The 22,401-nt window shown below is 47.0% G+C and overlaps 1 protein-coding gene across 1 annotated transcript in view; it reads left to right on the top strand.

Annotated features, from left to right (window-relative positions):
- The window catches only part of ABLIM3 (actin binding LIM protein family member 3), a 110,913-nt gene that overhangs the window by 75,021 nt on the left and 13,491 nt on the right, over window positions 1–22,401 (top strand). The window contains exons 8-13 of the mRNA XM_080920439.1: window positions 10,104–10,162; window positions 12,307–12,378; window positions 16,300–16,429; window positions 19,056–19,103; window positions 21,593–21,727; window positions 22,277–22,341. Of these exons, the coding sequence (XP_080776565.1) occupies window positions 10,104–10,162; window positions 12,307–12,378; window positions 16,300–16,429; window positions 19,056–19,103; window positions 21,593–21,727; window positions 22,277–22,341 (509 nt within the window). The remainder of the gene's footprint in view (window positions 1–10,103; window positions 10,163–12,306; window positions 12,379–16,299; window positions 16,430–19,055; window positions 19,104–21,592; window positions 21,728–22,276; window positions 22,342–22,401) is intronic.

The raw sequence follows: 22,401 nt of genomic DNA, 5'->3' as shown, positions 1-22,401 counted from the left end.
CAGACCTCATTGTATAGGTAAGGCAGGGGATACACCTAGAGAAATGCTTTGTGAACCAAAGAAGGGCAAAGAAGAACCCGGACTGAGATTCCCTCCAGGCTCTCTCCATCTTCACCCATAGGACTCAGACCCTGGCTGATATTCAAGTCTGGTCCTCGTGGCTCCCCATGGACACCAATGCCCTCCATTGACCTTGAGTGAGTCCTGCTTCAGGACCCTGTGTTACAGGTCTCAGCAAAGCAACCACCACTACTAGGGTGTAAAGTTGGCACTTGGTAGAAAATCTGCTGTGTAGTGTTCACCTTCTCAGCCTCCTGGTGTTGAGCCTGCCCTGACAACCACATTCCCACTCATGTACCACTGAGCAATCAGTATCTTTACATTCCTGCCTAAATTCCAAGTCCTCGTTCTCCTGTGGTAGTTTGGCCTAGACTGCTTCAGTTTGAGCCCTGGCACTATTGCTTACTAAGGGTTTTGTGTGTATGCATGCTTTTTTTTTTTTTTTAACTTTAGACAAACCTCTTAAACTCTCTGGACCTTGATTATATAACTTGAATGATAGACTTCAAGCATCCCGAGTAAGATACAGGTATAGTAAATTCCTAACACAAGGAAAGCTCTCTCTGTTCATTTACCATTTGTATCTAGTGAGTCTTAGCATGTGTCCAGTAGTGTTCTAACAGCTGGAGAGACAGACAGGAGCAGCAGAGGCAAAGCCCCTGCCCTCAGGGAGTTCAAAGATATGAATTAGGAACTTTGCTGACCCAACTTCACACAGATGCTGAAGGAGTTAAGCAATGGAGTTGAGCCAACAGCTCTGAGACTGTGAGACAGACTATACCATAGAACTTAAGGCAGAAATGCCTCCAGGAGGTGGGAGATATTCTTGTAGTGAAGAAGAGCTGTCACCCTCTCATTAATTATTCCCATTCCTACCCTTCTGGCTCCTGGGAGAGTGGGAGTAATTGCAGAGTATGAGAGAACCTGCCTCGGGAGATGCTGAGTGATCTGGAATGAGGGGGCTTGGACCATGGGTGCTAAAGTCATAATGATTCTGGTTATGGGTGTCATGTGTGGGTGGCAGCTACCAGGAGTTTCAGTTACTACTGGGAGCTGAGCCTAGAATACCCTCAAAGAGTAATAGCACCAGGACTCAAGAGACGGCAGTTCAGAAGTGAAATGAGCCAGCTGAGAGGTAGAGTCCTGAGTTCAAGGGTCAGCACTTCCACTAATGGGCTGGCATCTTGAGGAGTGACTTTCTCCTCTGGGTCTCTTCATTCCCTTGTCAAGTGAGGCTGGAATTAATCTCTCATTGAGCCACTCCAGTGACAGCCACAGTGCTCCAGGCTCTCTATTTCCTGCCAAGTACTCTGCTTAGAGATGAGCAAGGTGGGTGTGATAGTTTATTGTCAGAAAGGAGAGACTGGCACTAATCAAATAGAGGCATCTATATCAACAACGGAGTGGGAAAAGTCGTCTGGGGATCATGGGGATGTGTCAGAAGCCCAAGAGGCCAGGGCAGGCTCCTCTGAAGAAGGGACAGGACAGGAGCCAGGATCCTGAGCATGAGTCGTGGGGGAGGGGTGATAAGGAGAGGAGAAAAGGAAAGTTGTGGAGGCAGGAGGATAGCAGGTGCAGAGTCCTCAGGCAGTGGAAGCATTGTGTGGTGGGGACACCCAGTTGATCCATAGGCGAGGTTCAGAAAGAGCAGACACACACCTCAGAAACGCTGGACAACAGAGTGGTTGTAAAAGTGCTGAGAGCCCTTAGGGCAGACTGTGCAGGTGGGCGGGTCAGAAACAGTGTCCGTATTTCTCCCCACCCCCCACAGCTTAGAGACCAAGGCTGGGGGGAGGGGAGGTCTGCAGCAGGACAGACCAGTCCTTTGGGTCATTAGTTTGTGTTTTAATTGCTGTGTGATGGTGTTCTGATGGGCCCCACTTGGGAGATGTCTGACGTCTGTCTGGGGGGGGGGGTGTCTGGGGCCCCAGGAGACTACAGCAGCTTTCCTTTTATTTGCTTTAAATTCTGTTGCGTGTCCCGTCTTTCAACTGCTTCTGTAAAGAGGCCAGACTTCTAATCTGCTTGTTATCCAAACCTTTCATTTGGGCTTCCCCAGGAAATTAGGTCACCAGTTTTAGTACAGCAGAACGAAGCTGAAAGAACCTCAGGTTCAGGGCAGAATTTACACTAAAAGCAAAAGGCCGCGGTCACTGCCGGAAGTGGGCGTTGTGCTGGACTCTAAGTGTGGTGTGTGTGTGTCCTCCTACATATGCCTTCATAAGTGAAGGAGGGTCTTCATCTTCCAACTGCACCAGGTGCCACTCCCCTCCCCTTTGCAAGGATCTGAGACAGCGCTGGAATGCATGAGGTCAGCTCTTAGCGTTTGCATACTCCATGAGTTCATTTCGAAGTCAAGGGACAGACCCCACACTGCTAATGGAAGCACTGTAACAACGTTTGAGTCCAGCCAGTGTAAAATCTTAGCAACAGAGATTGTCCTGAGTCTACTCACTGCTCCTGCATCTGTGGCTCTCAAGCAAGGATGGCACTGAGTCTTCAGTGCTCCGCCCCATAGACCTCTAGTCGATTCTCCTGTCTCCAATTTCACCTTAGGAGTGTTGGGCTAGCAAGTGTGTGTCTACTGAGTGCATTCCACTTTTTTTTTTTTTTAAGTGGATTCCAGGTAAGGAAGTCAGACTGTCGAGCTTTTGAGCACCTTTACCAGCTAAGCCATCTGTGTCACTGATTTTTGAGCCACCTGGAACTGGCCAAGTAAAGGAAGGTGACAGGCCATTGAGCTCCAGAGATCTGCCTGTTTCTGACTCTCCAGCACCATAATTGCAAGTGTAAACCACCATGCGTGGTTCTTCCACACAGATTCTTGGGGATCAAACTGAGGTCTTCATGTACACGTAGCAAGCACATTACCAACCAAGCCATCTCTTCAGACCCTCTATTACCAAACTCTTAATCGGAGCTTCTTAATTGGCCTTCTGATTACTATGAGTCTCCTGAAACTGCTTGCCAAATTCCACATATAGAGAGAAGGTCGGTAGTTTTCATCTGATCTTGAGCAGCGTATGTGACCCAAAAATAAAGTGAAGAGCCTCAGTTCTGCATTAATGCAAACCCCACAGATCCCAGGGTTGCCTTTGAGAGTTATGCCAGGCCTTCTCTGTAGAGCCGAGGCTATTTCTGACCACCTGCTTTTCAGTTCAGATGATACAAGGACCAGGTAGCAGGAGGCATGTCCTGGCACGGCTGGAGAGGCAACTGACATTTAGCGAAGGCCTCCTTTTCCTAACAGGTCCCTCCGACAGATGCACCAGGTCATTAGAGGTCCCCACTGAAGTCACGCAGTTGTCTCAGACTATGGCATACCAACCCACATTCTTGATCTTCAAATCTTCTCCATTCATACTTGCTGAGGCACCACTGCCAAATGTGTCTGTCACTGTCATTCTATACTTCAGGCTTACTACATTCATTTGGGTCTCTCCAGTGACAGTGTAGGTTATAGGAGTTACGCTTAAAAACTTTAAAACTTATGTTCCCCCAACCCTGCTGCATAATTTTAGATTCTTCAAACAGATCTTGTCCTCTAACTAAACAAACTGCTGTCTCAAGTCTGCCTGAGATAAGCACATTTCATTTTAAACAGAGTACATTTTCGCTTTTGATGAGCTGCCTTCTTTTTTCTTCAAGATTTTAAGGGTTATCTAGCATCTTGAATCACAAAAAGTACTGTGGTGTTGTAGTTCTAAAAATCTGTTTCCAGCTTGTTCGGGTCAGGTCGCCGCAAACACAAAGTGATGTGGCCATTTTCTCCTGGGTTTCGTGTCAGGTCTGTACTTCACAGACAATTTGCTCATGTTGGTCTAAATTAGGTCCAGAGCAGCAGTTTTTCTGGTTGCTTCCTGTATTTTCTAAGGAACAAAATTGCCTTCGGGGCAAGTCAGGGATGTGTCAGACACTTGAGTCTGAGTTTAAGGAGAAGTTTTATTGCTCTGGACTTTCCGGGTGGCAGAAACTCAACTTCAGCCACTAGGGCTGATGGGATTGAGAGGTATCCAGAAGCAGCTTCACTGAGCGGTCCGTGAGGATCCCCAGGCTGGTCCTTTCTCTGTTTCTCTTTATGTTAGCCTTTTGCTCTTCTGCTCTGGACCGGGAGCAATGTGGGGGAAAATGTGGCAGCCCCCTCCCCTGTCCCCACCCCCCTCCCGCCCACAAGCAGCTGTGTAGGGAGGTATCATTCCCATCTGAGCTCGGCAGAGGAGTCCTGGGAGGGTCTGGTGACCTTATTTGGGCAAATGCCGGGCCCAGGCACAGGTGGAGCGATAAAGGTGAACAGTTAAGACATCCAAGCCCCTGGGACCTTAGCTTCAGCACCACACAGGTTGGCTGTGAAGATCAACTACAGGCTTCAGGCTCAGTGTACAGCCAAGTACCGCCAGCTCAGAGCTCATGACAAACCCCTGGGGGTGGCTGTGCCCTAGGGCACAACACATTCATCAATGCTGGACTGTGTCACCATTGCCACCATGACATTAAGAACACAATAAGGAGCCAAAGAGATGACTAAGTGCATAAGCACATTTGCCATCCAAGCATGAGGACTGGAGTTTGAATCCCCAGCACCTATGAAAAATCCAAATATAGATACACATGCCTGTAATCCCAGCATAAGGGAGTGGAGACAAGCAGGTCCCTGGAGCTCCCTGCCAACCTAAATAAAATCTGGTTTATTTAGAGATGCTATATGTCTCAATAGAATAAGGCAGAGAAGATAGAGAAAAATACCCAATATCCTATTCAGGCTGCTACATGTGCATCCACGGGTATACTACATACAGACTTACAAAAAAAAAAAAAAAAAAAAAAAAAAAAAGAACTTAAATAGGTCTCTGCATATTTTCCTAGTGTTCACTTCCTTTATATTGTGATTTTTTTTTTTTTTACTTAGATACTGCTGTTTCAAGGGACCCTTGAATATGTATCATGAGGTCAGGCACTCTCTAAGTGCGTTAGAGTGATACAGGGAGGGGAAGGAAGACAGTGGTCCCCTGGGTAAGAGCTCACCATGTGCAAGCATCTGAATTTGAATCCCCAGCATCCACATTAAAAGCTGGACATGGTTGGGGAACAGAACCTAAGCTTGCTGGCCAGCCCGCCTGGCTTACACAGTATGTTTCTCATTCAGTGAGAGACCCTGTCTCAAAGGAATAAGACAGAATGATGAAGAAGATACCTAACATCCTTGTCTTGAGTCTGCCTGTACCTGTGCACCCACACACATTCACATGTGTGCCTTAGAGAGATGGCTTAATGGTTAATAGCACCTGTTGCCCTTACATAGAGAGAGGATTTGATTCCCAGCTCCCACATGATGGCTCATGGCCACTGTAACTCCATTTTCAAGATATCCAGTGCCCTCTTTTAGCCTTCACATAGACCATGCATACAGATGGTACACATCCATACATGCAAGAAAAGCACTCAAAACACAAAAAAATTAAAAAATAATAATGAATCTTTTTTTTTTTTTTTTTTTTTTTTTTTTTTTTTTTTTTTTTTTTGCCCTGTCTCTTCCTTGGACCCACATAATCTTCAAGGTCTCCTCTTTCTCCTCATAGCATCAATAAAGAAATAAAATTTTTTTCTCAGAAAAAAAATAATAATAATGGGAGAAATGTGGATACCTATGGTTGGTGTAGCCTAAGCTTTCAGATCATTTCCATCTCTGTCCACGTCCCCTGAATGACTCAGTCCTGCTGTGTTCCTTGCCCCTTCCTGCTTGGTGCCAAACATGGTGACGAGGTTTTTGATTACCAGATCTTTCTCTCCCTCTACCTAACACCATTTCCTCATGCAAAGAGAGTGCAGTGGCAGGCACACCAGGCTTCTGGTCAGCAACACCTATGAAGCCAGCCATTTGTCTTTATGCCCCCTTTCGATTGTTGTGGGGAGACATGAATAAACGTCTACTCACCCTAGATAAGAAAACTGGTGACAAACCAAAGTATCGATACCACAAAAATAGGACTTGGTGAACCAATGAGTTTTCTCAGGGTTACTCGCTGTAGCAGAGGTGACTCAAAGACAGCTCAAAGCCCACCCCAGCATGAGTGATGGCTCACAAAATTGAGCCATACAACCTACGGGCAGCTCATTGGGTTGACGAGTATCTTCCTGTTGATTCTGTTGACCTGAGACTCTTCCTGGCAGCTTGGCTTGTCTATGAGAGTCTTTCAGCAGACTTATATAAGCTTTATTAAACCTGTTTAATCTGACCATTTTTAGGAACTTCCTGGTACTATTGAGGTGTTTACTTTCTGTTACTAAGAGCTTCCCTCTAAAATGAAATGTTTTCATTACGCCCTGTAGCCCCTCAGTTGCTATGTCTGATTCACCCAAGGCCCTGCTCCTGGGAGTCAGAGAATAAGTCTCCTATTTGAATCACCATATGAGTCTTTTCAGCTTACCCAAACTAGTTAGCCCCTAGAAGATTAAATTTTTGGTTAGGAGAGAGGAGATAATATTAACAACAAAAAAAATGTATACATGATGCCTACTATAAGCAGATATCACTCCAATGTTTGCTCAAGTCCCCTTCCCACCGTGTGTGTGTGTGTGTGTGTGTGTGTGTGTGTGTGTGTGTGTGTGTGTTAATCCTTACAACAAATCTTCAAGGCAGATATATCAATCCCTACTTTGCAGATGGGAAAAGAGAGCACAAGCAGGACTGCGTTGCTCTGGACAGTGCAACCAGTGATGCAGTAAGCTGCAGTCCAGGATTCATAGGATTTCACATTAAATAATGCATCAAGTGCCCGATACCTGGGAAAGACCCCTGATACCCTGATGGTGATATTGTTATACACAGCCAAGTCAAGGGGAGATCTTTCTGACCCTCTTAATGACAGAGGGAGAATGATGTGCCCTAAAGGAAGTCAGGACAGGAACTCAAAGTGAGGCAGGAGCTGATGCCAAGGTCGAGGGTGCTGCTTACTGGCTTACTCCTCATGGCTTGCTCAGCCTGCTTTCTTATAAAACTCAGGACTACCAGCCCAGGTATAGAACCAACCACAATGGGCTGGGCCCTCCCCCACTGATCACTAATTGAAAAAAAATATACCTTACAGCTGGATCTAATGAAGGTATTTCCTCAACTGAGACTTCTTCTCTGATGACTAGCTTGTGTCAAGTTGACACAAAACCAGCCCCAACCACTACAAGGTCTGAATGTGGGTATGTTTCCATGAGTGCAGATGTCTAAGGCCGAAACATCTGATCCTCCCAAGCTGGATGAGAGGTGTGGGTTCCTGGTGTGGGTTACAGTTACGTGCAATTATAGCTATGAGCTGCCTGGTGTGGGTTCTAGAAACCAAACTCAGGGCCTCTGGGAGAGCAGAAAATGCTCTTAACCACAGAGCCATCTCTCTGGCCCTGGATAGCGTTCTTAATGGAGCAACTCTAAGGTTATTGGTGGGTCATGTCACAGAGGCAGTGCTGCTGCCACAGAGGCAGAATGTGGAGCAACGTCACCCTGCTTACGGTCATGAGCAATCTGAAGAAGGAACCTGTTGAGGCAGAATCAGAAACTTGAAACTCAACCACCTTCAACACCGTGAGAAGGGCTGTGACTTAGGTACTGGGAGGATCGTGGCAACCCACGGTGTCTAAAAACATTCAGATTCAAACGTGTTTACACAGTGCTGACACAGAACTTCCCGTCACCTTTGTATTTATAACCCCTCTCTGGGCATTCTGTAAGGTGACAACATCAGGTCCAGCTCTGACATTTTAAAAGAGGCACTGGCAAATCGGATAACAAGGCCCAGTAGAGAGGTGGGTGGGATCCTAGAATCCTGTCAGCCCCAGATACTGCAGGCCTGGGTCACACTGTAACTAGTCTTGCTGATTCTGGTGAGCATCAAAGCTGACCTAAGGACTATGACAGCTTACTAGCTGTTTTCTTTCTGTTGGGGACCATGCCTTTGATCGGGTGACCAGGGGCATAAATGCTCAGGAGACCATAATTTTCTACAAGTCTTCATGGAAAAAACAAAAACAAAAAACAAAACAAAACAAAAAAATCTTTTCTTCCCTTTATCTGAGTTTATTGCTAGCTACTTGCAATCTTTTTTATTATTATTTTATTTTATATATATGATATTATGGCAACTCTTTAGCAGCCCTTTCTTTTTTTCATTCCTAATTACATCTTCCTCCTGTCTTAATGATTCTTCCCCTCCTTTCTCAGTTCCTTTATAAGCATGCTTCTTGTATGCAGTGTGTATGCAGAATGAAGCATCTAGCCGTTTGTGGCTTGGTTTTATTTCAGATCAGACATGTCATGTTACAGAGCCAAAGCAAGAGAGCCAGCTCAGTATGAATCCACACATGCTGCTCTTACATCCCCAGCCTAGACTTCTGCCCGCCTCGCCTTTCCTTTTTGTCTTTCACACAATTTCATGATCTCATCAGACCCCCGTGCCCACCTCAAGCATTTCCTACAGTAACCTGGAACATGTGTTTCCTGCCATAACCACAGAGGTAAACAACCCCTAGTGGACTCAGGAGCAACCGGAAATGCTCCCTGTAATTTAAACTCCCAAAAAGGAAGATCACAGCCCACAGCTTGCTTGATAGCAGACACACCCGATGATCCCTGGCTCAAGCCTCAGACAAAGAGTCCCTCTCCTGGGCTCTAATAACCACTGCATCTTCCTCTTAGAAGCAAACTCCTCTTGAATAATTAAAAACATCCAAGAATACCAGCAGATAAGAAGTGGGGATTCTTATCCCACAAAAGACAAAGCCACCCCTAGAGTAAGAATTTTGGAAATGAAAATAACCTAAGACCATATAGGTGTTACCTTGATGACACCTTCATTTACTCAGATGAAGAAATAGAGAGGGGGAAATTTATTAGGGACTGAGTAGGGGGGGAAGGCTTTGGACTCCATATTTGGTGCTGATCCTCTTTCCTTTCCTTCAGGTATTTGATCTCACACCAAACCCCTGTGCCTTAACCAATATTGGAGTTCTAGGAGCTCCAGGCAACAACCATTATGGAAAGTAGAACCTAGAAACAAAGTCAGACAAGCAAATGCCATCTGCTGCTTAGGAATGGAGCCATTTGCTGGCCCCTTTCCTTTTAGGGCTGGTTACCCAAGGGATGGCTCCAGAGGGATAACACGTTCCTATTTTTTCCCTTCTAATCCAGGACACCTGTCCCTTCTTTGGGGAATGTGCAATAGTCGAGGCTTCACAACATGTGACCAACCACCTGTTGTTCATGCCTTTCCAAATTGGCCTCTTGAGTTTGGAGCCAGCCAACTGGACCCCCACCCATTATAAAATGTGGGTATTAGCAACACTGGTGTACTAAATTTGAAGGGTCTGGAGTCTCTGAGGAATTATCATGTCAAGACAATGCTCCTAAGCAGAATATACACCACGACACTGCCGCCCCTTAGATGCAAATACTTCCGAATTCTATCTGAGGTCTTAAGAAAAAAGAAAACTGGGGTTAACCATGGTTTGTCGGTTTCTTTCACCCCCCACTGCCATTCATCCATTCAACAAATATTTATTGGCCACCTGCTATGTGTCACTCAGGGATAGTCTGTTCATCTATTCGCCCTACTAACTTCTACTAAAGGCAAACTCTGTTCAGATGCTATGGAAGACAGACCCCCTGCTTAGAAGGTTCTGTTAAGGTACTTAGGGTGGCAAAGTCACAAGCTAATATGACTTAAGACTGTACTGTGGAGAGACTTCAGAGAACTATGGAGCCCAGAGGAGAAAAAAGTCACCTCCAACTGACAGGTAAGAAAGTTCACAAGAGGATGCTGTGTGAACTGTGAAGGAGGAGTTAGGATTTAGACACTCCTAAAAGGAATATGTGTAGTCAGGTTGGCTTACCTGTGGCTCTCAGGGACGATGGGAGCTAAGAAAGCCAGGAGACAGAAAGGACTCTTCCTGACTGATGGGTATGTTGGGTACACATGCTGTCAAAGGAGCAAACTGAGTAAGGTGGGGACTTGTCATTGGTATGAGAGGTCTGAGTCTTTGTTATTTTCCTGGCCCCTTAGGTTCTGAGGTTTGGCACCCGATCTGCAAGCAGGCAGCCAGGGCAGAGAAGAAGCTCAAGGTAAGAGGCATGGAGCCATCTTTTGTCACAGGTTAGGAAAGATGTGCTTTAGTACAGAGTGTATCAGCTCCCAAATGTGTGTGCATTTCTGTGGTGTCCTTATTGGGAAGAGTGCCTTCATGGGGCTTGGGGTGAATTCAGATCTTGCATATGAAAGAACATTGAAAGCAATAAAGGATTTTATGCATGGGAGATTTTTTAAGTATGTTTAAGGGAAGGTAAAATTATAACCGTACCAATGCCAGCCAAGATGGCAGCCAGTCTGAGGTACTTATGCCATTGCTTTTCCCTGGCCTAAGGTCATTTTATTAATAATTGTATCATTGCTATTGTCTTGGTAGTTGACAGTTTGCAGAGTGTCTTTATAGTGCGCCTCTCTGGCTGGTTTTCTTTAACCTCCTGAGGCAGATGAGGCAAGAAATTGTATCTCTCTACCTTGCCTGTGAGAAAAGCAAATCTGAAGAGAGCGATTTGACAGCAGTGAAGCAGCCAGGCACATAGCAGATGTGTGCCTCTGAATTGCCCTGCTCTAACAAATGCCAGGAAGGCCTGTGAATCTGAATCCCTGATACTGAAGGGAGGGGGTGGGCTCACCCAGGCTTATGCAGGGAGAGGTTGCCTCCCATTGCCTCCCAGCTTCTTCATGCTGCAGAGGGGCTTCTGAGATGTGCATTAGGGGAGAGGGGCAACTCTTGAGCTCTAACGTGCCTTCATGTTCTTGCCCCTGCTGTCAACTTGACCCTTTAAGGGTCTCTTATGTCACTTGCTGGAATCTTCTCAACTAAACATACCCACGCACAATTTCTGATTAGCTAATTAACCCTTCTCCTTTGCCATTTCATCCTTTCGATGTGAATTTGGTGAAAGAATTGGTCCTATTTGCTGCGTAATTTCTTTCTACCCATGTGTGAATCACCCAAAATGTTCTTCTCTAAGGTCCACAAAGTACAAGAAGACCTAGCTGTCACTTTTCTCAGTCTCTCCTTTGGAGAATCCCCCAAATTTGAGTTCTCCTTTAAAATACTTTTCACAGTATGTGTGTACCACTTCTTCATATGAGTTCCCACCCATTTTTTCCCCCTTTAAAGCAACTCCATTACTTTTCATTTGACTGAATTCATTTTAAAATGAAACTTGAGGTTCACATGTAGAAAGGAGTAATGCTGGCTATAAACAAAATAAATCCAATGGTAATGGAGTAGTTATTAAAAATAAATCTTTTTAAAAACACGCTACCTAGTGCTGCTGACACACTCATTAATTCAAAGGGGAAATGAAGTGTTGGGACAGCTGTTGGAATGTGTTAGCACCAAATCAAAAGTCCTCCTCCAGCTAATCAGGAGGCTCGGAATAAAGCAACCCACTCATCGCTGCATGATGCAGTGCCGTCAGATGATCACTTGCCGAGACCCCCCCCCCTCTCATTCATGGCTTGGCGAAAGCCCTTCTTTAGCACCACTCAGGATGCTTTGAGATGGATGTGGGAGGGAACCAGCAGTCCCGGGGCAAGACCACCATTTCCTTTTGCACATCAGGGATCTGAGATCTCTAAACATGCGCATACTTCCTAGTGGTCCATGAGTCAATCCTGACGGTCCCATCACACGCTGCCATGCTCTGAGATGCACAGAGAGCTGCATGACACTATTGGGGTGGGGGTGGGGTGCTGGTAATCCATCATGGCTGACATACAGAGGCAGATGATTTAAGGTTTTCACTTAAGTTGATGTCAGTCTGCCAAGAGTCCACTGCAAAGAATCAGCTTATCATGCAAGTAAGTGACCTGTTGTTTACTAAAGCCACCATAAAATTAATACTAAGCAGTTTTATTCATTTAAACTAAATACATTATTGGCTGAGATAGCCCAAAATGAAGCTTTATGAACAACTTTCTATTTAAAATGCTGGCTACAGATAACTAGAAAATAAATTCATATTTTACCCAGCAGCATGAAGTTCTGGACCTGCTGGATCTCATTCACACAGAGATGTTGGCTAACAGGGCCCAGAATAGAGAGGACAGCAGTAGCCAGGCACTTTAACAGTGCTGCCAAAGTTCCTTTAGAGCTGCACTATGGACCTGTCTTCTCCCCACTGAGTCTGAACTTCCGCTTCTCACTCCTCTATCTTTGTCTTTCCCACAGCATAGACGGACATCTGAAACTTCCATCTCACCCCCTGGATCCAGCATTGGGTCGCCTAACCGAGTCATCTGTGTACGTATTGCTACTTTGCACTGCCGGGGCTTTGCTCACCCCTGACCTAGCACCTGAAATGTTTTAAGGTCATTTGGGTTATGCCCACCCTGTTCTGGGTAGAATATCAGATACAAAAGGGCATGGGGAGGGCCTAGACCTTGTTCTCTAATAAATTAAAAGCCACAGGGACAGTTTAGAGTTCAAGGAGCATGAGAAAGTGTAGTGATAAAAGAAACCTTCCTGCATTCTGAAATCAACTCCAGCCACCTGCTTTCCCATTCCTTAACTGAGACAAGACAGCAGCTATGGGGCCTGAACTGAGACCAGGCAAGACAACAGCAGGGGGTCAGAGTGACAGGGAGAGGTGGAATAACGTTGGCATACAAGGAGAGGTCTGTGATAAAGAGGCCGAAGGAGAAGAGATGTCAACATGCAAGTACAAAGCTAAAGGAGACTAGAAACAACGCAGATTCTTACAGCTGCCTAGGCTCCAACTCCAGAGCCGTACACACTGGCAGAAGTGAGGCTAGATGCCCTTAGGGGTCCTGTAGTTATATAATGTATGCTGGGCTTCTTCTCTGGAATAAATACTGTGTTCTGGGTTGGGGAGATGGTGGTAGACAGATCTGGTACCCTCATGACGCTGGACATCCCATAGATAACCAGCTGTAACTGTGACAAGCAGCAGAAGGAAAAGTCACTGCGCACCCTTATGATACTAACAACAGAAGAAGTCTGACCATCTAGAGCCATTTGAGAAGAGCATCCCAGAGGAATAGCTACTGAGTAACGGAAGGGATGGGATGACAGAAGGAAGCCCAGGGAGGCGGGTGGCAGAGCCAGGGAGCAATGAGAGAAGCAGCATGTCTGATGACCACAGGCAAAGCAGCCAAGTTCAAAAATGTGGGGATGCTGGACAACAGAGAACCCAGCCCCAAGGAGAAGACTCCGTGCATAGGCCTCAAAGCTGCCAGGCCCGGGTGGGTTTGACACTATGGCACGATCATTCGGACTCACATCCAGTTTCTTCTTTGACCCTGGATAATGCCCATCAATGGCACTATTTCCTGCCTTTTCTTTCCCCTGGAAAAGTGAAAATAAGAAGAATTATTGCTGGAATTTCATCAGTATTAGTCAATGCTGGCGTTACTTTTTTTTTTCTTTCTTTTTTATGGGGCTGGTATTAACTTTGTGCCAGACACCTGTTGAGCCAGTAAGCTACATAACCAGGACAAGACAGGTTACTATCATCCCAAGCTGTACTCATTACAGATTCCCATCCAGAACATGAGAGGAAATAGGCCCCTGGCTTGGAGAACAGCACCAGTCACAGTGGAATCAGTGGGCTTGGTTTGGGGACCTGTACTATAAGAAAGTTGCTGGCAAGCATAAGCTGGTCCCCAGAAGGGAGTTATCAAGGCGGCTACAACTAGGGATGCTGTCCTGTTGTGGGGTTGGCAGCAGTCAGCATCCAGGAATAGAGTTCAGCTTGTAACACCAGTTATGGGATGTGTGTGCCTGATTCCACATCTAGAAAATAATAATTCAGAGCATTCTGGTAAAGCCTGGGGCCTCACAAACAATGTTGTTCAGCAGATGGCCTCTGGGAGCATCGTTATTCTGATATCTGTTATTCTGACATCCATGGCTCCTCCCTCCATGCCAAATAGTTCTTCTCAGTAGGCACTGGAGAAACTTGAGCCCCTTGCTTTTGTTTCCTCTCTTCCCCCTTTTCCCTCTTATCTTTCTTCTTCTTTCCTATCCACTTCCCTCTTCCCCAGGCTAAAGTGGATAATGAGATCCTTAATTACAAAGACCTGGCAGCTCTCCCCAAGGTTAAGTCCATCTACGAGGTGCAACGCCCTGACCTCATTTCCTACGAGCCTCATTCCAGATACACCTCCGACGAGATGCTGGAGAGATGCGGTTATGGAGAGGTATCACGTCTTGCCCTCTCTGGGACTCTTGAAAGAGACGAGGTCCTGCTGGAGTCCCCAGCCAACTTCATTATAGACAGCTTGTCCACCTCAGCATTAGCCCCTAGTCCTTTCTAACCTGGAATTTATAGCCAAGTTTTAAAAAGCAAGAGCTCTCATCCAAAAATCTGGCTTTAGCTACCGCTTTAAGTGTATATCTCCATCACACCCTGTGGGCAGGACTAGGCTCTCCATTCTTCCTGGTTCTTGCCATGCCTTACTGAGCCAGCTGAGAGCCTAGAACTATTTATTACTCGAGTGGTAGCTGTTATTCTTACAATAGAGAAGTCTCTACTGTACGTACTATAGTACTTGCTGGTACTCAAGCCCATGTCTCTGATACCATACCAGGCTCTAAAGGCAGTGAAGTTCCTAAACCCTGGCTAGGCAGGCATTTCCGTCCATATTAAACCTTACTTAAAACCTTGAGCTCAGTACACACACATAAAAATGCAGCGTCAGGTGGATTTAGAAACCATTCTATGGCTACTAGAAAAGAGAGGGTTCTCTGGAGAAGGCAGGATAGCTATCACAGGATAGATCCTGGCCAGTCATGTTTCAGAGGTTTCCCACCCCACACTAGGCCCTGATCTGTGACAGTGGACAGGATTCTGGCCTGAGGTTCAGGCTTTCAGGTACTTTTCAGCTCCACCGTTCACTGGCTTGGGCAACAACACTCCTACCAACAGTTCCATCTGGTTGGAGAATCCAGTACTGAGAGTCTCTAAGATCTGGCTCCTAAAATGGGCCTGGAAAAGAGGACCAAGTATTTGCAGACTCCAAATCTGAAACTAGAGACCGGGGGCCTTTGGGTCATAGCCAAGTCCCAGATGGTTTGGGTTCGCTCACAGGGAGTCATTCCGAAATGTAAATTAACTGTTGGCATGTAAATGTTAGGTTTCACATAAGGATCTGCATGCCTTGCTTGTCTTAGACGTCAAGAATCTGGTCCGCATCGGGTAGATGCTCCAACATGACTCTGGTGACAGCTGAAATCAGCAGCCTGCCTCAGGGGGCTGAGTCTTCAGCTAGCTCTGTACTTCACCATGCCAGCCTTCCAATTTACAGCAGTGGCTGGTCCTTGCTTAGCCCTAAATTTGCATACTGTGTCCTGGGCTTTGTCTTCATGAGGCACAAAGGAGATGTGAACCAGGAGAGAGACAGGGGAGGGCTGAGAAATTAGCCCTGAGCTCACAAGACTAGCCATTTCCTGAGAACCCTAGCCTGGCCCTGAGCCCTCATATTAGAAAAGGGAATCATAGTCACAATATTTCCTACCACTTCCCAGAGGTTCTGATATTCTACGTAAAATGATGTCTGGACAGGGTCCCCTCCAGACGGGCAGCTGCAGGCCCTCTCCTTAGGCCACTTAACCATCTTACAGTGTAACCATGTTCTCTCCCTCCCTCTTGCCTGCCTCTCTCTCTCCCTTTGCTCCCTTCATGGCTGCCTTCAAATTCTTCGCTTCTAAAGTCACTGGGAACATTATCTCCTTACTCCCAGGTAATTAATCTGATATATAAAAGGTTTTATATATATATATATATATATATATATATATATATATATATATATATATGAATGGGAAAAGTGGTGTTTCTTTATGTTGACCAAAAGGGGCTCCCTGGTCACAATTCCCCTGTACCACAGGACCTGATCCCAACCCAAAATGTTTCCCCCAACCAAGCAATGGCATGAAGAATGGAAGTTGTCAGGAAAGAACTCCAGACTCTGGGGTTCTGTGTGCCTCTGTAATCCTTAGTCAGTCTCCAGAAACTGCCTGTGTGGGTTCCAGACGGGCTATGAGTAGTCAGTGAGACCTAAGAATTTGTTCCCATCCTCCTCAGATTGTATGTGTGACTGAATCCCTAGGATTTTAGACTCCATAATACCTGACTGGAGAAAAAAAAAGTCTTGCACCATGGGTCTTGCTCATAGTCCTCTCTCCCCCCCCCCCAACCAGGACATCTATGAGAACCTGGACCTCCGGCAGAGACGGGCCTCTAGCCCCGGATACATCGATTCCCCCACCTACAGTCGGCAAGGCATGTCTCCCACCTTCTCTCGCTCACCTCATCATTACTACCGCTCAGGTAAGGCAAGAAAAGCCCCAAAGAGAGATGAAGAGTCAGGACAATGTGGTCACTTAGTGTCTGTAGGCTACAGGGTTAATAGACACTTTCCAAAGCCTATGGCCACTCAGGTGAGCCCGACTGAGCCCCTAAGATGGGTATGTGGCCCTGAGAAGCAGCAGGAATGTGGGTGGAGAAATGCCCGGGAGAGGGTGTGTCAGGCAGCCCAGGGACGGTGGACCTCTATCTCATCCTTCAGCCTGTGCATCCACAGGAAGAAACGTGACTCAGCATGGCTGAGTCTTCACCTGAGGGCCCCAGCCCCATTCAGCCAGTTAAACAGTCAACCGGCAGTAAGGGGAGGAGCTAATGTTTGACTGGAGAAAGGGAGAAACAGAGGGAGGAAGCTGAGCAGGGTGGGATGGGAGGATACGCAAGTAGAGATCTCTAGTTGTCAGAACCAGACTTGGGGGTCAAATGAGGGGAAAGGTCAAGCTTGTCTCAGCCCACTTGGTGCATGAAAGCACAAGCTGCTTCCACTCTGGAGCTGAGCACACTGGGGCACCCAGCCCCGCCCACCCCGCCGCCGCCCCGCCCACCCCTGCTGACGTCACCCCTGCTTCCTTTAGCGCCACCTTGTCTAATGCCTGTTTTCTCTATGCTTCTGTTCTCTCTGGGGATCACTGCCTGCATGCTCCAGGGCCTGAGAGTGGCCGGAGTTCTCCATACTATAGCCAGTTAGATGTGAGGTCCTCCACTCCGACCTCTTACCAGGCTCCCAAGCACTTTCATATCCCAGGTAGGCGCTGCCAGCTCACCCTTCTCCCCATGAGTGCATGTTCCATGGGGGTGCCAGATGGCTGAGCCACTTGCCTGATGCTACAAAGGCATGGAGGAAAAGTCTGTTCCTTGGGGGCCCATCCTAACCAATCCACTCATACCATCTAGCCCCAACATGCCTACGGGCTTTGGTCTACTCTCTTCATACAACCAGCCTTGATCATGATCATTAGGAGGGGCTAGGGAAAAAAAGACTCAAGAAAATACCCAAGTATTGGCCCTTTATATGGATGATGGACAGAGTAAAGTCACACAGGTGAAGGGGGCTTGCCTTGGATATTTTGGCTTGAACCCTGACCCCACTGTTTGTAATCTGGTGGTCTGGGGCCCATTTCTTGACTTTTCCGGGCAGGGAGGTCGTATTCTGAACCCTGAGGCTGCAGTTGGGCTTGCTCCAGCCCAGATCTCACCTTCGTAGTGAGTACAGTTAAATGTGTGGAGAGAGCCAACCGCCCAGTTGGTTCAGGTGTTAGTGTGATACTTGAGGGTGTGGATAGCAATGGTGAATGAATTTTAAAAAGACTGGAAAGGCGAAAGGGAAGTAGATGGTGGTAATGCCTACTATAGACAGAAAAGAAAAAAGCTAGAGCGCTGTGGAGGAGTGGCTAGAGTAAGGGAGGTTGTGTTGGTGTGGTAGGCAGGAGAAGGCTTCTTGGAGAAGGGGGCATCAAAGTTGGTGCTGTGACAGCTCCACAGTCAAGCAACAGGAGCAAAAGAAAGTCAAGATAGCTAGGGCAGGTGAGAGGAAGCCAGAGGCTGCAAGGCCTGGTAGGAAATGCCACCAAGGATGTTCATGTTGCTTTCTATTGCTGTCATAAAAATCATGACCCAAAGCAAATAGAGAGAGAGAAAAGGGTTTATTTCACTTACAGGTTTTAGCCAACTATTGAGGAAAACCAAGGCAGGAACAAGAGAGAAACCTAGTGGCAGGACGCAGAGACTGGAGGAGCGCTGCTTAGCAGCCTGCTCTCATTGCTTACCTAGCTTGCTTTATTTATATATGCATACATATATACATACATTCATACACACACACACACACATACAGACATAACACAGTACCACTTGCCCAGTGATTCCACGGCCTACAATGGACTGAGTCCTCCAATGTCAATCGTTAATCAAGAAAAAGCCCCCCCCCACATGGAGTCAGTGTCCCAACTAAGGTTACCTCTTCCCAGAGGATGCTGTCTTGCATCAAGTTGAAAGTTGACAAAGCAAAAAAAAAAAAAAAACAAACAAACAAACAAACAAAACAACAACCAACAACTAACCAGCATTATGGAGTACAAGAAACCCAGGTCTAGCCCGTTTTCTGGCTGTGTAATCCAAACGCACTCACCCCTGATTGTTGGTCCTATTCCCATTCCCTACACTATTTCCAGTGGCTTCCAGTGGGCCCAGCATGTCTCCGAGGGAGGCTAATGCAGACAAGGCTGAAACCATGCAGCTTCCAAAGGCCTTTTGCATGGAGTGAAGGGGGCGCTGCCACTAGAGGCAGAAGCTGTGGACACTTCCACACCAGGCCTGCTTAGCATCCCCTGTCTCTTGCATGCCTATCACTTAGCCCTGCCTCCCCTTCCTTGGTGCCATTTGTATGCCTTCCCTCTCCCCTGCTATACCTGGAACCTGTCAGGTGTGAGCAAAGGAAGAGACTAGGAAGCCTGGCAGGGGGAAGATGGTGACCCCTTGGAAAAAGTTGCTGACTGGCTCTCTCTTCTCAGATCAACTGACCAAGTGCTGTCTTCCTCCCCTGTCTCTCTCTCTCTCTCTCTCCTCCCCACTGTCCCTTCCTGGTCTCTGGAAGCTGGAGAAAGTAACATCTACCGAAAACCCCCGATCTACAAACGGCATGGTATGGTCAGAGGCAGAGAGAGCTTGGCCAAACAAGGAGGGGGGGTGTGATACCCAACAATGCAGATGGTCCAGGAACGAGACAATGCAAGACCACACCATCGTCCTTGCTACCCCTCTCCCCAATCACTCAGGATGATTTTGGGTGTCAATGTCATGTCAAAAGAGAGAAAGAAAATTATTCCTGTCCCGGAAATCCTTTCTTACCACCTCCCCAACCTTGCCTGCTCTTCGCTGCTCTAAATACCATGATCAGAGCAATCCTGGAAAATGCCCAAACTCCTATGAGACCTGCACTCAGAATGCCAGCAACTCAAATTGCTCGTTAGGATTGTGTGAGATACAGCGAGCCCTGTACTAAGTTCAAGGCCTCTGCTTGAAGGTTTTTCTCCTGCTTCTCTGAGTGCAGATGGAAGCTCATAGATGAGAAAGGAACAGAACACCATTTTCTCCTTCTGCATTTTGTTTCCCTGGTGCTGGAGATCAAACCTGGGGACCTTGTGCATGCTACATCAGCACCCTCCCTCCCTGGTCCCTCGTTAAGTCATTTATTTGGTTTTTGTTTTTAAACAACCGTCTGTGGAACGTCCAACCCTTAGAAACTAATTTTAAAAAAGCAGATTCACGGGCTTCCTCCATGACCCAGATCCCTTAAAACTAGAAATGCTGAGTTCACAACTCAGAAATCTTCTCTTAGCTGCTTTACCCATAATTTCTACCTATACTCAGGTACCAAAGCCGTCCATGCTGGGGCCTCCTGTTCCTTACTACAAAGCATTCGTTAAGCCTTGAATAAGCATACCTTTCCCTTTGATGGGGCAGACAGCAACCGCTACCCTGGGTGCCCTCGATTGCTCACTGTTCTGGTTAAACAGCGGAGGAGTGCATAGACTTGGATTTGAGGTTGCAGATGGTAGAAGTGACCCTATACTGTGGACCCAGCCAATCAGGTGGTAGAAGGGGCGGGACAAGTATAAGTACTGGCTCTGGGCACTGAAGACCTGAATATCTTTTTAGGGTTGGGGATGAGACAGCTCTTGCTAAGAGAGTCAAGTGAATCTCTGTGAGTTCAAGGCCAGCCTGGTCTACAGAATAAGCTCCAGTGCAGCCAAGGCTTCACAGAGAAACCCTGTCTTGAAGGGGAGGGGCGGGAGGGAGCTTGCCTTAAATTCTTGAACTCCTGGTTGCTCTCTACAAGCCTCCCGACTAACGGGCCTACAGATCTGCACAACCGTGTGCAGCTAGGACCCTGCATTTAAACAGACCTCTTCGGTTTTCAGAGCTGGTGGAGCAGGGGCTCGATAGTGAGCTGTAAGCCTATTGTATTTGTGCGGGGGGGGAAAAAGTTGCTGCCCTTCACAAAGGTAGTTTCCCTTTTCATACAGAAAACGCTCCCTACAACCCACGTTTCTTAGGACTCAGCAGGTTTTTCCAAGAGGGTTCCAGAGATAGCACCAAAGCAGGCTCAGGGTGCACTCAGGTAGCTGCACCATAGGAAAAGGCAAAATGTCATCAGCCAAGAGAAATCATCCAGCACTCAAGTCAAGGGAGCAAGGGAGTGTTGCACACGGTCCTGGGTTGACTGGAAGCCCAATGCCAGGACCTGCTGCTCTGGTCCTCGGAACAGATCTTGTTCCTAACAGCTTCCCCGTAGCTCTCCCTGAGGGGTTGACAAGCCATGCTGACTCCTCCAGCCCTGCTCTCTGCCCTGTCAGCCTGTCACCAGCCTATATCCCTATAAAGTCACTGCCCTATAGACATGTGTGTTTACAGCAGTAAGTATTTTCATCACTTCTGTTATAGGATTGCTTCAGATGGAAGCATGAAGTCAAGTAGAACCTGAGCTAACATACAATCCTAATAATTAACCATAAGGAAACTGAGGCAGGGAAGGCCGGGATTTGCTCAGGGCTAAGCTCAGATCAAGAGGCAGAGTTGGACTCAGAGCTCTGTGTTCCTCACTCCCTGTTCAGGGCCCCTTCCTTCAAGACACGCAGCCTCCCCAAACAGGACATGAAAACAGCTGATCTAACTCAGCAAGCACCTTGGCCCTGACTGGCAATTTCTTCCTCAATGTGGTTCAAAGCCATGATAAAGCTGGTTTCAAAGATGTCAGGAAGGAAGGGCTAGATTCACCCAGAAACGTCAGATTTTTGCTTTGTTTTGTTTTTTGAGAATATGGTTTTAATGTATACCATTGCATTCTATGGAATGTGCTGGAAGAAGCCCAAGGCTAGTCAATCCTGTGAACAAACTGGCTGGGTGGGTGCTCTTGATCAAGCCCTTTTTCTTCTCTTCCCTCAAATGTAAAACAGGGGGGGGCTCACCCAAGGCTTCTCCTCCAGCTCCTGTTTCATGCCCCAGGCTCTTCCACCAGAAACCTCTAACCTTATGTAGTCTTGCCTCCCGGAGCTGGAGCATGACAGAGAGCGTGTGTTCAGAGCTGAGACACTCTGTCTTCTTAAAGTGCTGTCCTTGGGTCCTTCACAGGTGATTTGTCCACAGCAACCAAGAGCAAAACAAGTGAAGACATCAGCCAGGCCTCCAAGTATAGTCCAGCCTACTCGCCAGACCCCTACTATGCTTCAGAGTCTGAGTATTGGACCTATCATGGGTCCCCCAAAGGTAGTATTACCAAAGGACCAAAGGGCAGAGCCCTATGATCTGTGTCGGTGACAGTCGCCCACTTCTTCACAATCATTTCATTGAGAATGCTGGGTGGGGCTATAACTGACATTATTCCTGCTTCCACAGTTGGTGTTAAATGCCAGCCCCAGGTCCTAGGGATAGACCGGGAACAAAATTTGAAGGAGACCTAGGGTCTAAAGATGGACGGTATAAATCCTCTAGATACCATGACACCCCACCACACAAACAGCCTAAGCAGTTTCTTTCTATTGTGTGGAGGAGTTTTCACCAATATCTACTTTGATTCAACATTTGGCTTTACTAATCGAATCTCCTTTCTAAACAAGGCTTTACAGAAGCTCAGGGGTGACTTCAATATCTTCTAAGAAACCTCCATTTAGAGAAAGAGTATGACACAGAATCGAAATAAACAGGGATCATCAGTTAAACAGCAGCAGTGAGAAGCCCAACAACGGAGGGAGGAAGCCAGAGGGCTGAGCAGAAAGTACATGCTTGCTGGAGTTAATCTCCCCTGTCCTTTGACAGTGCCCCGAGCCAGAAGGTTCTCATCTGGAGGAGAAGAAGAGGATTTTGACCACAGTATGCACAAGGTGAGCCAGCTACTTCATGGAATAAAATACGTGGGTTCTTATTTTCATCTGCAAGTGACA

Source organism: Micromys minutus, assembly GCF_963924665.1.
Source record: "Micromys minutus genome assembly, chromosome: 8".
Classification (NCBI taxonomy): Eukaryota; Metazoa; Chordata; class Mammalia; order Rodentia; family Muridae; genus Micromys; species Micromys minutus.
The sequence above is the reverse complement of the archived record's forward strand: the minus strand, read 5'-3'. Positions and strand labels throughout refer to the sequence as shown.